General features: G+C 44.2%; 1 protein-coding gene across 3 annotated transcripts in view; it reads right to left on the reverse strand.

Moving 5' to 3' along the window:
* Positions 1-3,588: 3,588 nt before the first annotated feature.
* Positions 3,589-15,397, reverse strand: part of HIPK2 (homeodomain interacting protein kinase 2) — a 137,106-nt gene continuing 125,297 nt past the window's right edge. For all 3 annotated transcript variants that reach the window (XM_021536531.3, XM_021536501.4, XM_021536513.4), the window contains exon 15: positions 3,589-14,792. In XM_021536531.3, coding sequence (XP_021392206.1) covers positions 14,325-14,792 — 468 coding nt within the window. In that variant the 3' untranslated portion in view covers positions 3,589-14,324. The remainder of the gene's footprint in view (positions 14,793-15,397) is intronic.

Genomic DNA, 15,397 nt, shown 5'->3' on the forward strand with positions numbered 1-15,397 from the left:
GCTTCCCCCTCAGCTGTATTTTATCTCCTCTCATATCTGTTCTCAAAGCATTTAATCCCCTTTATCTATCATTCCCAGCAATTCCAGACCCCCTCGCACATCTTGTCACGGGAGGCAGTGTCTCCAGCCCTTACCTACCTGCAAACACCATAATTCCTGATATTATTTTAAAGTCTTAAAAAACCCCAGCCCTATGGGTCTTGCTTTTCCTGTCACCCTCCACTCCCCAGAGCTGACTCTGGAAGCTGCATCCCTCTCGCTGGCGCCCCTGGGGTCAGCACCACGTTGAGAGACAGGAAAGCAGGTGTGGGGAGAGGTGAGGAAATGGGATCACGCAGGACAGGGGTCATTAAAAAAAAAAAGGACGGAGTAAAACTAACCCAGGGAAAGCAAGGAAATGTGACCAGCAGACTGATAGAGGAGGGCAGAGCTCTGGCATCTGCATTTCCACATCAGAAAGAACATGGTACAGGACAGACAAATAATCTGGCGTATGCAGGTGAAGTGTGGTTGAACCTTCATCCATCCTCCTGCAGTCTCCTTCCAGGCCTGCCTTTGTTGTTCCCATCACTCCTGTTCTGTAAACTCTTGAAGAGGCCTGCTGATGTCTGAAGGAGGGAAGCAGACCGAGGATATCTGGGTATGGAACAAACAAGTTCAAGAGAACCGAAGAAAGCTTTTCTCAAGCAGCCCAGCAGCTGTGCCCCACACCCTGGTCATTGGAAGTCCAATTCAGTAGCAGCCTCGCTCTTTGTGGGAGCATGACTTCTTCTCTGTGGTGTTCAGACTGGCACTGACTGTCAAGAGGGGATGAGAATTTTCAATGCAGGGTCCAGTCACAGTATTGTGGATTACAATAAGTCCTTATTTTAAACTGTACTTCTCCCTTTTTTTTTTTTTTCCTCTGTGCCATTACTTCAAGTTTTAATTTATTTTTTTATGAGCTTGGAAAAAAGAAAGGGGAATAAAATGACTTCTTTGTATTTAAAGAGTTCACACACCCAAGGCAATAAGCTGTCCAAGTACAAACGGGAATCGTTCCAGGTGCCTCCTGGACTTGCAGCCTCCTGCACCCCATACACACATGTCTGGATGTGCCTAGAAAAGCCTGTGCACAAAATCAGCCTGGAGTTAAGTGTACTTCAGGCACCCCGTGTACCTTTCCACTGGACCTCCTTACATCATTAACAGAGGGGTGATGAGTCCCCATGGGAATAGAGTGCTGCTGATGCTGGTTCCCAGGGCTGGCAGTGCTGCCTGGAGAAGCCTGCTCCTGTCCCTGTAACTGCTGCTTTGCCAAATGGATTTAAGTGTGGATCTGTGCCCCTCTTGTGGCTGCCTTCCTGTGAGCAAAAGCCCCAAACAGCAGAGCCTTTGATATATAGTGCAGTGCAGGGGCCTGTAAATAACAGCCTTTATTGCTCATTATTTGCACAGCCACCTTGAAGGAGAAAACATAACGGAAAAAGCGCATTGCAGGAACTGCTGATGCAGGTGTTTTCCCTGGCCTGACCAGCAGAGAATGAGAATTTACAAGCTGCAGATCCACTGCTCCAGCATGGGTTTGCTGTGGAGATCCAACACATGTGCACAGGTAACCAAAGGACAGCAGCCTGTGTTTCACAGAGCAGAACCATTCTCCTTCTCCCAGATACCCATTAACAGTTTAATTTGACACAAATGGCAACCAGGGGGGCAGAGCTCCACTGTACAGAAGACAAGCTCTTCTCATATATACACATACTAATTTAGGTGCTAAACTTTGGACTCCAATAAATTAAAAGATAGCCACTGCACTGGAAAGCACAAGCAGCACATGCCAGGAATAGCAGCACCACTGTACATACACCATATCCATGAGTCCCCCCCACCCACCCAATTTTAAGAGCCATACCCACCTAGAATAAACTGGTTGGGCTGAGCTGAACACTGAAAGCATCAGCAGAGACTCCTTGTGGCCCAGAAAGAGCTGGATTTTCTCAAGTTTGTTGGTGGTAATTTTTACCAGCTGCTCAGGATTGCAGTCTCCAGGTGCTGACATTTACTGCAGCTCCAGTGGTTTGAGAAGACCCTTCCCAGCCTCTTATATGGTGGCTGAACTCCTCGCTCTTTCCTCTCACAAGGCACTGCAGGCTCTGCTAAAAGCAACACTGCTTAAAGTGAGAAACAACTCTCCCAAAAAGTACATTCTCCAGCTACATTGCATTTTTAATGTGTTTTGGTCTTGCACAACAGAGTGAGAAATATTTTTTACAGTTTTATTGATAAGTTTTACAAAAAGAAAAAACAAATAAAGAAGACACCATACGACAACACACATATGGAGCAGCTACACTAGTTAAATGATCTGTTGCTGACATTAGATCATTCACTAATGTCTCTCGTATCATGACCCAGTAAACTCCTGATTTCCCATAGAGTACTTAACACTGCAATTACCTGTTAGCTGTTTAATAGGACATATGATTTTAAATTAAACACTGACTTTTGCTGGACAGACCCAGTTTTAACTGCTATTGCTCAGTTGGGTCTCAGCCAGTTTAAGGCAGTGGGGAGAAAGTATCCATGACCTCCTGTAAACAAAAGCTTCATATCCACCTAGAAATTTACTGTAACAGTTACTGCAGAACTCCCTGCTTATTCCAAGAAAACATGAAACAGAAGACTGTAAGACAGAGGTGCCAGTACTCACTGATAAACGAGACTCTCGTGCTAACTCGAGGTTTGCATCCTGAGGCAATCCCCGTGCCTGGCAGTGCCCTGCAGGGCCATCCAACAGTTACTGTGTTTGCAGAAGCCATTTGCCAGATACTGAAGGCAGAGTGTGGCCCTGGACCATGGGCAGCCAGTACAGCTCATGGATCATCCCTCTGGCTATCCCTAAGAAGGGAGAAGCTGACCTAACAAGAGGAACCCCATGGGCTGGAAACCTGGTGGGCTGCTGCAGGAGTCACCACATTAGGAAAGGCCAGCAACAAACCCAAGCTGGTCTTACTCTCCCTCTGTTCAGAGAAGTTGTTGAGGAGCAAGTGGCCTCCTCCTACTAGGTGACATTTTGGTATAATAGGAGATCCTTTGCAGGTGCCTCCAGCTTGCTCCTGAGCAAACCTCCCAGTGAAAATCAAGCACAGCCCAAATGGGCAGGTATGGCAATTACCAACACAGGGTGGTTTCAGCATTTTAATGTCTATATAAGCCTTTCAAAGGTCAGTTGGGACTTGGCAAAGGGAGCATATGAACTGAGAGCTCAGGCTAAAAGAAAATCCAGACCTGTACTTGCAGCTGATGACCACACTCCATTTGACACAATGGGATGTAGCAGGGAGTTCTTGACTGAGCTGAACACAGCAACTCTGAGCAGCCTCCTGTGCTCCAGTGAAGCATCTGAATGCAGATGCTCTTCTGCCCTGGGAAAAAAATACACCTCACAAATCTAAACATGTTACCTCAAAGAGAAGAGTATTTATTATTAATGGTACTACTAGTGCTCTTTTTTCAACAGACTGAGAAGATTAAATAATAGTATCTGAAAACTAACCAAATGTTCTGACCAGACCTTAAGTAGCGAGAAGACAGAGACACACAAACTTTGCAGTGACTTAAAACAGTTTAATGTAATTCCAAGACAAAGTGTGATTACATTTCTACACATATACAATATGCATATGTGAGTTGACAAATTCTGATTAATAACTCGTTTCACCTCAGAGACCGAAAAAATGATCAAAAAGAAACTGTGAATAACAAGCTATAACATAGTTCACCACAACGGGACCTCCTTTCTCACCCTACAGTTAGTAATATTACAATTAAAATAACTATATTCTTCTATAATGTATTTTCTGTTAAAATCATCTCATAAATTTACAATGCTATTATTAGTTTCCAAGACTAATATAAATTCACTCCATTTTTCTACAACGAAAATGATTATTAATTAGAAGCACACAACGTCATGATGAAAAACACAAGCATTTTTTTTTAGTAGCAAGAACTTGATTGGTTAAGAATTAGTTTTCTTGTAAAACATTCTAAAGCCAAGTAAAATATCCATTCTTATAACATACCTATAATATGAGACTAAGGAATAGGTTACATATAGGTCTACAACACATCAGTTTGTTTTTGTTTTTTCTTTTAAAAGAAGAAAGACATATTACTAAAAGAAAAAAAAAGAAAAAATAGGAAGGAAAGTAAAAAAAAAAAAGAAAACAAAGGGACAATTCACATAGGTAAAAAGCAGTACACAAGAAAATACCGTTGCACACAATAATTTTCACAAAGATTAACATGGATTAACACTCTTATTACAGAAACCGTACAGTGAAAGAACACAACGGCTCAGGGCTTTCGTGGGGTTTCTGGGCTGAGATGATACTGTAGAGAAAGAACCACTTGAGATCCAGAGCTGGGGCAGGGGCATCTTTTCCCTTGCGACTGCAATAGTGTTTCACAGCTCTGCCCCCACCGTCCCTTAATAATTTTGGTGCAGTGTATATTAACTTCCACTTTCCATCCAGAGTATGCTGGGCTTGTGGGTAGTTGAAAGGCATAAAACGTTCCCTCCATTTCACCCCTCATGTTTTTAAAAGGATTTTACAGCTCATTAAAACAAAATGTTTCACCCATTGGTTCATTTTTAACTACCCGAAATCTAGACTTTTCACCTTCCAAGATGCCCCTTGTTCTTCTTTCTTTCTCACTCCCTCTCTTTCTCTCTCTCACACACACTCCTTTATTAAAGCTATTAATGACACTTCCTCTCCTTTCAGAAATTGGATTTGGTATGAAATATACAGGCTACATTCTGGTTCTGCCCAAGTAAAATCTGGTACCCAAAACGCCTTGATTGCTTTGTTGGTGAAACATGGGATGTGGAGATCCTTTTTTACACTTGAAATGGTTGTGCCCTGGAATAGCTGTGGAAGTTTTGTTTCAAGAATACAGAGTAAAAAAATATATAGAGAAAATTTAAAAAAACCCAAACACATAAGGGATAACAGGGAAAAAAGAAAAGCCAGAAGTGTTGTATGTAACCATGTGAGGTGGAAGCGTTGCAGAAGGGCTTTCTTTCCTTGCTGAGGGCAGAGGTGCTGTATGTAACCATCCAGATCCTATGGGATGTGCGTTGCCAGTGTTGGAAACCCCTTCTTCCCTAACAAGCTGTAAGCCAAGGTATTCGACAAGACTCTGTGGCTCCTGGGGGGTGTGCCGGTATTTATTTGCGAGTGTGGCTCCGCCCAGGAGAACAGGGAGCAGGCGGGAGCCGGGGCAGTGAGTCTGTCGATGGCGTGGCGGTGCACAGTGAGGGAGGGTGGATGTTCTCCAGCGGGCCCGAGTGCTGCTGGCACTCCTGGCCTGCCGTGTGGCACCTGCTGGCCCTGGCAATGCGGCCGGCGAGGCAGGAATGGCAACACCGGAACGGTGCTGGGGAGGAGGAGGAGGCGGGCTGAACTCCCCGGCCCCAGGGCTCTGATTGCAAGGGGAGCGGCACCGATGCCCAGCTGCAAAGCGTCGCCGATTGCTCCTTTCCACCACCTCTAGCTGAAGCTCAGATGTACATAAACGTATTTTTAAATGTCAATTCCCATACTTTCGGGACCTCAAAGTACCATTTTGCCCAGCAGACATTTATACCATGTTCATTGATTACCCAAGTGAGAGAACACAACAGAAAAAACTAGACAGCTAAGTGAGACCAGGGAGTGGGAAATGTGATATATCAAAATGCAAAGTACAGGGTAGCAGCAGTGGGGAACAGCATTAATAGGGACTGGCATGTGCTGAGAAAACAGAGTTGACAAGTAGATGGTGAGTGAACTTTGTATTTTGTTTACTGGTTTAAAACATTTCTGTGGTGGTGAGCATCATTTGTAAGAAAGGGGTGAACAGCCAAATTACAGCATTGCCTCTGAGTGGCTCACACAAACACACACACACACATGCACACTTACAAACAAGCCCCCCCTCCCACCCCACCAAATTAAACAAGCATTCACTAACTCAGGAATTAATCGTTTGGCTAATGATTTATCAACAGTACAATACAATCCTTCTTATGAATATCCTTCATTCTCCTAATGTGGGTATCTTCATCCAGATGAGGATCTTACATAGAACAGTGAATTTTGTATCATGCTCCCTGCTTCAACCCAGGGAGACCTGATAAAGCACGTTATTAAAACAAACAAACAAACAAATAGCTTATCTGTTGAACTAAATCTTCAAAGCGGGTGGAGTGTTTTTTTCAATCAGATTTTGGAATACATTGGATTACTTCATCTCTGGACTGACTTTCCAACACTATGTTATATCTCAAAACAGAATATACATATTAAAAACACACTTGTACTTTTCTGGTTTTTAACGGGCAAAATTAAAAAAGAGGCAGCTGTACTGAGTTTTTGAAGGTGTCACTTATAAACACAAGATTTTCCTTAAAAAGTACCAGTTTAAATGTAAACTATAAAACACTGTAGTAACTATAAAATGTAGCCAGAAAACTGTTTAAGTAGCCACAGTCTATTATTCAGTTCATATTGGTTTAAAATGTGACTCATTAAATATCTTCTAGAAGGCCAAAGCATTTTACAGTAGCTATAAACATATATACTTACATGTGCATTTTAACATCACAATTGATTAAAATACATAAAAGAGTAATCTATTCCTTGGTTTAATTTTTTTCTTTTTAAAGATTCACTATCTTCAGAATTCACTCAAGCAACAATGACCAGGGTGGGCATTTATCACTATTCTGCCCCTATGGAGTTCAGAGTCTTTGAATCAAAGTTCAAGCTGGCTACATGATTTCAGAAAGGCTAAAACCAGGATGAATGCCCACATTTGAGGTAATTATTGCCATTAGGTCACAGTTTGTGTAATGTAAGTGTATTTAAATCCTTCTTTTAAAAAAGCAAAAGTATCCCACAGTACCAGGGGATACCCATTGAAGCAATCAGAATCCTGATCAGTGGGTTTGCTTCCAAAGGAGCCAGCAGTCCCAGAGCACAAGGCACTCCCAGGACAGCTGCCAACCAGCCTAGAGCTCAGGCAAGCAAGCCTGCAACAAGCCTTTTTAAAGTTTTTTTTTTTAAAGAAAAGGAAAACATAACAAAAAAAAAAAAAGAGGCATAAAATAGACGGGTAATTTTCCTGATCAGAATTCCAGACCAAAGCTTTTCTATCCGTCTTATTCCTTTCCAAACAGTTTGCTGAAAAATCAAAATACATTGGCTTAAATATTAACTCTATGCCAGCACTGCAAAAACTCCTTGGCTATATTCTGAAAGTGGGATAAGCTTTGCTTTTGCTGAGCATTGTTGCCCCATTGCTTTCTGTTTCAAAGAGGAAACCTTGTTTGAAAGAAAGAAAGAAGAGGAAGAAAGAAATGAGGATGGAAATAAGGGGGGAGGGAGGGAAGGAAGAAGGGAGGGAGGGAGGAAGGGAGGAAGGCAGGAAGGAAGGCAGGCAGGAAGTCAGGAAGGAAGGTAGGAAAAAAATCCCTGGCTGTCAGAAGTACACACAAGTATTTACAAGGTTTGTGTGAATCTGCACACAGTTCCCCTCACAGCAAAAGAGTTAAGAACAGAGATGTCACAATATTTATCAGTGCAGTAAAAAATATCATTTTTGGAAAAAAATATACCTTTAGTATTGCCTTTCTTAGATTAACTATGATAAGCAAAAGATTAAAAACAAAAAACTTTATCTTCAAACACACATGAATAGTCTGTTATAGCAGCACTGCTAAAACTGGAAGGACAAAGCTAACCCGTAAATGAGAAACAGGAGTTTCAAACCACAAATGCCGAACACAAAACCTCCTAGTATGCTTCATAAGACTTCTGAAGAACCAAGCCAATCTACCATTCAAATTTCACTCTCAACACACACAAATGCTCTAAAACCACGTCTTCCCACTGAAAGCATTTGACACATGCAGAACCCAGGTCAGTTTACCTCCAGACCGGTTCTCACACCACCACCTGCATCAGCAGCTCCTCACAGGTAACCACTGCCTCTGGGGTCCCTCACAACAATCACATTTGTCACAGGGGACAAGGAGCCTTTGAGCACAGAGTCTTTGTGAACTCAGCTCCTCTGCATGCTGCCAGGCCTTCCTTCCAGGGCCACCCCTGCTGTGGGTCCCACTGTGTGCCTGGGGTGCCGGGTGAGCATGGTGGCATCACAGCAATACCCACAGCTGAGGAGGATGGACCACAGAGATGGAGACCAGCTTGGAAAGCCCAGCTCCTCTAACCCAGTGCAGTACTCCTGCAAGGAGTCTACGCACAGCCACCGACAACAGGACTGGCACCATTTCTTCATGCACCTCACTCAGCATCTGCCTCCCAGGGTGAAATTATCATCATCAGAGGCAGCTTGTTGGAGTACGGCAGTGGGGGAACCTCAGCAGCAGACAACCATCTCCTCCCTATGTCTGGAGGGAGAAAAATGATTTGTAGGCACAGAAGGGGGCCTCAAGAAATAAGCTGGGGATTCCAGGTACTTTGGATACAGGTCTTTCTCACAGGAGCACCAGGAGGATGATGTAGATAAGTGCCCAGGACCACAGATCAACTGCTTTGAAGCTCACACGGCAAATGGGACCATGGTAGGGACAGCTATGTCAACAGGAAGAGGGAAAACATTCCCTTCCCACACTTTCCCATCTGTATTGCCTGCTCAAGGCAGACTTTGCATACAGGCATCCAGGATTTGGCCCACAAGTAGCACTGCAGATCTCTAATGACTGCAAAGCCATGGAAGAACACAAGTCTAAGTCCAACACCCTTACCCAGCTGTGCCTGGCCTGACCACGTCATCACTGTTTGGGATATCGGGAGAAAGTTTTTCACCCTTAGGGTGGTTGGGCACTGGAAGAGGCTTTCCAGGGAAGTGGTCACAGCACCACGCCTGACAGAGTTCAAGAAGCATTTGGACAATGCCCTCAGGCACATGGTGTCATTCTTGGGGTGTACTGTGCAGGGTCAGGAGTTGGACTTGATCTTGATAGGTCCCTTCCAACTCAGCATATTCTATGACTTCATGAACCCACAGAACAAAATCAGTGTCCTAAATCCAGAGACACTACAGAAGCATGCAGAGCATCCAGAAGCTTATCCCCACTACACAAATCACCATTTGCACACTGCAATGTCACCACTAAAACACTTAAATTAATGTGAACAAAAACAAGAGAAGAAAGTTTTTGACATCCCCTACAGTTTAGGATAGCAGCAATATTTAGTGTGAATTTCTCTGCTCATCAAGCTAGCTACTCGAAAAGATGTCAGAAACTTGAGAAAGAGAGAGAGAGAAAGAAAAAAAGAAATGAATGGAAAGATTGAGTTCCACGGTGTATCCTCATTGCCTGGTGCTCATGACTCGTGGCTTCATTTAATTTCTGGAGTAGATGGGCGTCTCTTTTTCTCTTTTTTTAAAAAAAATAAAGTATCTTTGGTTAAAGAAAAAAACAGGTTTATTGCCCTTCAAATTGCTAATGGAATTGCCTTCAAACCAAATTACAATACATAATCCCTTGAATATATAAAAAAGGAAAAATGTCACAGTCAAAATGTCCCTTTCTTGGAATGTTTTGTGTATTACACCAAAACTACTAGAGAAAGAGAGAGAATCAGAGACCTGCCAAAGCCCAGTTTGTTTGGTACAAGCAGGTAAAACCTGCCAAGGAAGATGCACTTGCATTTGCTCTCTCAAATGACTGGATTTAACCACTCTACAGTGAGATGTACTTCCATTTGGGTTTTCCAGTCTGCTCATGTTAGTGGTTCTCTGCCCTCCCTCCTGCATTCTGACCTCACAGCAGGCAACAGAACATCCTCCTGAGGAGAGACAATGTCTCTGCTCCGTTCTGCTTCCTGCACAGGCAGAATGCAAGAGGACATGATGGACAAAAGAACCATTTTTTCACTCTGCCAGCCATAAGCCACCCATAAAACTTCCAGTATCTAAACATTCTCCCACCCCCACAAGCTTCCACACCATGTACTCCATGCACACAAGGAACACCAACTGAACCAAACCATGCCAATCCCATTTCCTCTCCAAGGACTCTGCAAGCGAAACCAGCTGGCTATTATTATGTGTGTGGTACTGACAGCATGCAAAGCTTTTATTTCCTCTGCTGAAATGACTGTGTTTCCCCTATGACCAACCACACCTTCATCCGTACAATTCCTTTATACAAGCATGAGGGAGGAGGTGTTGCTCAGCTCCCTTGTATCTACCAGAAAACACAGCTCTCATGCAGTGCTGCACCATCAAAGCAATCTGATGGCTGTGCTGTGCATCTCTTGTAATCAGCATCCCATCACCATGACTGTCTGGCAGAGCAGCAACTCCAGGATGGACAATGTGAAAGATGGCTCCTCTGACATGGACTATAACCCTTCTCTCTGCCAATCTGTGCTGTTGTAAAAGTTCCACTGCCAAATACCCCCCAAAATCAGATCTGAGCCCATGTGGGAGAGCAGGCCAGGAAAATGCAATTAATACAAGTAAAACACTACTGTAACTGAGACTGCAACCTTCCATGCTTCACTAACCTTAGGCCAGAGGAGCACACAAACAAGTATTTAACTCGAAGTTCTTCAGCAAAGCACTCAAGTGCATGGTGAACCTCTAGTCTTTGCTGACGTCCTATAATTTTTTGATGGAATTTAAATTCAGTCACTGCTTCCCCTTATTCTAAAAGAGCAGGTGATGCAAATCAAACCATAAATACCTAAACCGTAGCAACCGGAACAGCATAACAAAATTCCACAACAAATAATTGTAAAAGAAGTGGAAAATCTACATCAGGAACAAACAAAGAAAAAACTCAAACCAAGCATCCTGGCCTCTGGACACCTAATTAGTCTTCAGTGAGAGCGGAAGAGCAGGTGAGGGACACTGCCCTGTCTGCAGCCATGCTTTACCCAGCTAATGCCGTCTGTGTGTGCCAGTGTTCTTTATCCAGTGATGGGACTGTGAGCCACCCTTGCGGCTCTGCTGCAGCTCCTTCCATAGCCCTGTTTCTGGAGAGCCATCCATCCATCCGTGTCCTCCTTTAGGAAAACCAAACCCTTAATACATAGTGTGGCCTTGTGTTCTTTGCAAGGGCTCAATGATCCTGGCTTTGAGCATAAATGAGTCTTAATCTTATATAACCGTCCTTTCAAACTAAGGGATGGTGAGCTGGACCCTGGAGCACCAAGGTCCTTACCTGCTTTTGATCCAACTCTCCTGACAGATCATTATGTTAGCTGCTGTCAGGTGTTGGCCTCTGAATGAACGTTTCTGGACTTATCCTGAAATGCAGATGTGACCCAGAGGAAAACTCCTGTTCTTCAAGGCCATAACCACTCTCACTGAGCGGTCCCACTCCCCCAGATTAGTGGCAGAGTTTTCATCATCAGAATAATCTCATTTCTCCTTCCTCCTGCAGTTCTCATAATCACAGTAACCCTTCCAATGCCACTGATGAAGAGAAATAAAATTAACAACAATAACAACAATAAGAGAAAAAAAAAAAACAAAAATGTTAAGGAATGTGTGTGCAATTAAAATTCAGAGTAAAATATAATAATAATAAAATAATAATCATAACCACCATACAATAAAATAACATTATCTTTCCTTTTCATGACATAAGCAGCATGACGCTCTCGCTCCCGAACTGGTGAGAGAGGAGAGGAATGCAAGAGAGAGAGCAGGGCTTTATTTTCCTGCCTTAGACAAAAGGGGACATGTCTTTCCAAAACACGAGTGGGGGTAAGGTGCATAGGCTGCTGGGAGATTGTATCCTCATCTACAGTATATTGAGCTGGAATGAAGGACAGGCAGGAAAAGAAAACTGTGCAAGAGTAGCCCAGGAACCAGAGCTAGCAACCAGGAAGGTTATTTGGTGGTTTGTCAGAAGACAATAGCCTTGTTCAACAGCAGGATCCCTTCGTCTTCCAGGCCAGCCAAGCACTTACTGAAAAACAGTATATTTGTGCTTGTCTTTCTGCCAGCTTTTCCAACCTGAGAGAGCCTCCTTCCTCAGTGCCACTCAGGGAGCCCATCCCTCACCCCCCTGCCAGCAAACCTGCTATTTTCCAGCATCTTGCAAAACACCTGACTACTTAATGCTCTAGTTACAAGGAAATGTAGAGTGGAACTGAGCAGCCCCATAGACTTCAGCTTTCATGGAAACGTTCTACGGAACTCCTTTCTCTCCTTCCTCCTCAGGACATCCATAGGCAAGATGGTACTGATGCACCAGTTCAAGTGCCATTACCAGGGAAACTCCCTGCTGAACCAAACCAATGACAGGAAAGGCTCTCTTTAGAAACTGCTGGAAAACAAAACAACCATGTAGCATTCCTTTATGTGGAGGACCAACCTGCTCTCCAGTTCCAGGGTCACTCTGCCACTGCAGGCAGTTTTTTGGGGTGTAGGTGAAAAGAGAGCAGGGGAGGCACACAGTGTCACAGCTATGTTAGAGTGGGTAAGGCTCTATGTATTACAATACTTTTTTCACTTAAGAAACCTGAGATTGACTCTCTCAACTGGATTTTCTCATGCTTGCTTTGGGACTCCAGCCCTTTCCTGACCCTTTCTCATTAACAGACACAGTGAGAGATGTTGGCAACAACTAGTGTTTCCCCCTAAAAAGGACTAAATTTTTGTTCCCATTTCAGACACATGATCAGGACAACCTGATGATGAGGGTGGACACTGTCCTCCCACTCTATGGAGAACATCAGCAAACAGCAGAATGAGAATTCAGTTTCCAGGGAGGAAACCTGCTATTTTAACAGGACAGAAACAGACCAGTCCACAAATGAGTCCCCAGACCCTCTGGGTCCTCACAACTGACCTGGTTGCTTCCAGCCCATCCAGTGCTTGACAAAACACCCAGTTATACACTCTTCTGACCCCAACGAGCCACCCCAACATCTCGCCAAGTGAGCTACGATTGACGACGTGAGAAAAAAACCCAACATCACCAGCAGGAGAAAATTTGCAGTAACAACCCCCTCCCCAACCCCCGCCCAACCCCCCCCCCCAAAAAAAAAAAAAAAAAAAAAAAAGAAGAAGAAGAAAAAGAAAGAAAAAGAGCTGAGAGTAAATTCCAACTAGCCTCAGTCAGTTTCTAGGAGTACCAGTGGAAGTAAACCCTTAAACCGCGTCTGTAGTTTGGTAAGGCACTACGAGGGAATGATGTAAAACTAAGACTGTGACAGTTGTAATGGCTGTGCCGAGGAACACATCACAGAGAGAAGGCAGCAGCTGCACTCACACACACACACACACACACCTGGACAATCACATTGTTACATGCCTATGTTATATCACTTTTCTTTGTGCAATCACATTGAGGAATAGTCTATTGGTATCGTTGAAGTTCAACACAAAAGAGTAAAAAGGGGTATGACCTGTATAGTGCTACATTCTACCGGGGCTGGGGGCAGGGGGGTTGGGGGCAGCTAAAATGTCTCCTCCTATACTAAAATGGCTAGGGATTGAAAAGGAACACTTCCAAAAAAAAACAAACCAAAACAAAACAAACCTAAAATAATACAACTGAAATCCAACATACATTTTTAGAGATCTTGTTTAGGAATAGCATTTCTCAGGGATTTATCCAGTGTGTTCAAGAAGAGGAAGAAACATCCCCATTGCTTCTGCTCTCAACCAGTGCTGCATGGCCTGTTTTGCCCAGGTGTGTTTAAGTTTAGCAGTGTTAGGCCCAAATTCAGAGCACTGGGACAACGTTTTGTCCTCCACCCTCAGTGTCCCTTACCCACTTTCTTTTTCTGTTAAAAATCCCCCCAACCTATGTATATCCTGGGATACAAAAACTGCTGTATAAATCCTTTGAAATGCTGGATAAATCCCTAATCCACATAACTACAGGATTAAAAACCTAATGGATTTCATTTTAGGTGTTCTGGACAACAAATTTCTAAATATAGCTCACTATTTGGATGAAAATAACCTTTAAAAGTCTGTTGGTGAAGATCTTCAAAAGACAGGACCCACTGGAGGGTCCTTCTCCTTCTCTCTTTCTCTCTAGTTTGGTGCAGAATGGTTGGTTTTTTTGTGGTTTATTTTTTTTCTGTTCTTTTTTTCCATTTTCTTTTTTTTTAAATAAAAATTGTAGAATTGGTTTTCCCCCTTCTTTCCTCTTTTTCTTTTCTTCCTAAAGTCTCCTTCGTTCAAGTTTCACACGAGCCTCCCATTGCATTGTTAGTTTGTCATGTTCTTCAATACAAAAGTGGCTGCCTCACTCCCCCCGGGCTGGGTGCGTCTCCCGCTCTTTATTCCAGTGTTTAGATGTAAGGGTACTGGTTGACCTTGGTGGGGCTCAGTGGGTATCCAGTGTAGACTGTGGAGGCTGGAGAAGCACTGATATAGGTCTGATGGGCAAACTGAGCCTGGTACTGACTCGGGTGGATGGTGGGCGAGGGCAGGACGCGCGGGCCCATGCTGACAGGGACCTGGTGGACGATGCTGGCGGGGTAGGTGGTGTGCTGCACCGCGTGCCGGGCGGAGCCTTGCGAGGCCACCAGGTGCGCGACGGTGCCCGTGGAGCCCAGGGCGGCGGGGGCGGTGTATGTGTACAGGTGGGGCTGGGTGGGCAGGTGAGCAGCCGCAGCTGCGGCCAGGTGGGGATGAACCGTACCATGGCTGGGGCTGTTGTGCGGGAAGGAGTACGGGGCCTGAGCTATCGTTGGAGTGATGTAGGCTTGCTGTCTCCGGTGACTCCCTGTACGGTCAGTCGAGATGTGCTGCTGGCCCTGGATAAAGACAGCAACAGTGATAGGTGGTTACAAGACAAGAGATGGCTCTTTACCTCCTCAGTAGTGTCTGGGATCCTCCCGTCAACACCAGGACAACCTCAAAAAAGTCTCCTGAGATATTCCTGACACCCTCAGCATCACCAGTCTTCCCTTGGGAAATGAATGACAGCACTAGGTCCCTCACAAGCCCAGGAAAACCCTGTAGTTTCATACATTGACCCCCAGAAGGTAAGCAAGTCCCCCAGTCTGAGCTACAGCCTGCTGACACAACTACCAAAAGACACAACCTTGGACGCCCAGCTCCTAAGAACATCCTCCTCAAGTCCAGTTGCTCAGAGCAACAAGTGTTTTTTGTTGGTGAACACTCTGATGACAAATTGTGGTCTGCAGATAGCTCAGGGGAATGAGATTGCCTAACTATGCCTGGAACAGGCAATTTATTTTTGTTCAGTTTGGGTATTTGCAGTTAATGATTTCCTTGGTTAGTAAAAATAACCACATTATTTTTTAAAGAGAAAACACTCAGCTTGATTAGATCCTGCAGGTGCCTGGTGCCCTCACTGTCCTCAGCTAAAATTACTTGTGCACAGGAAACTTCTAGC

This window comes from Lonchura striata, chromosome 1A (genome assembly GCF_050655825.1).
Source record: "Lonchura striata isolate lonStrDom1 chromosome 1A, ASM5065582v1, whole genome shotgun sequence".
NCBI lineage: Eukaryota > Metazoa > Chordata > Aves > Passeriformes > Estrildidae > Lonchura > Lonchura striata.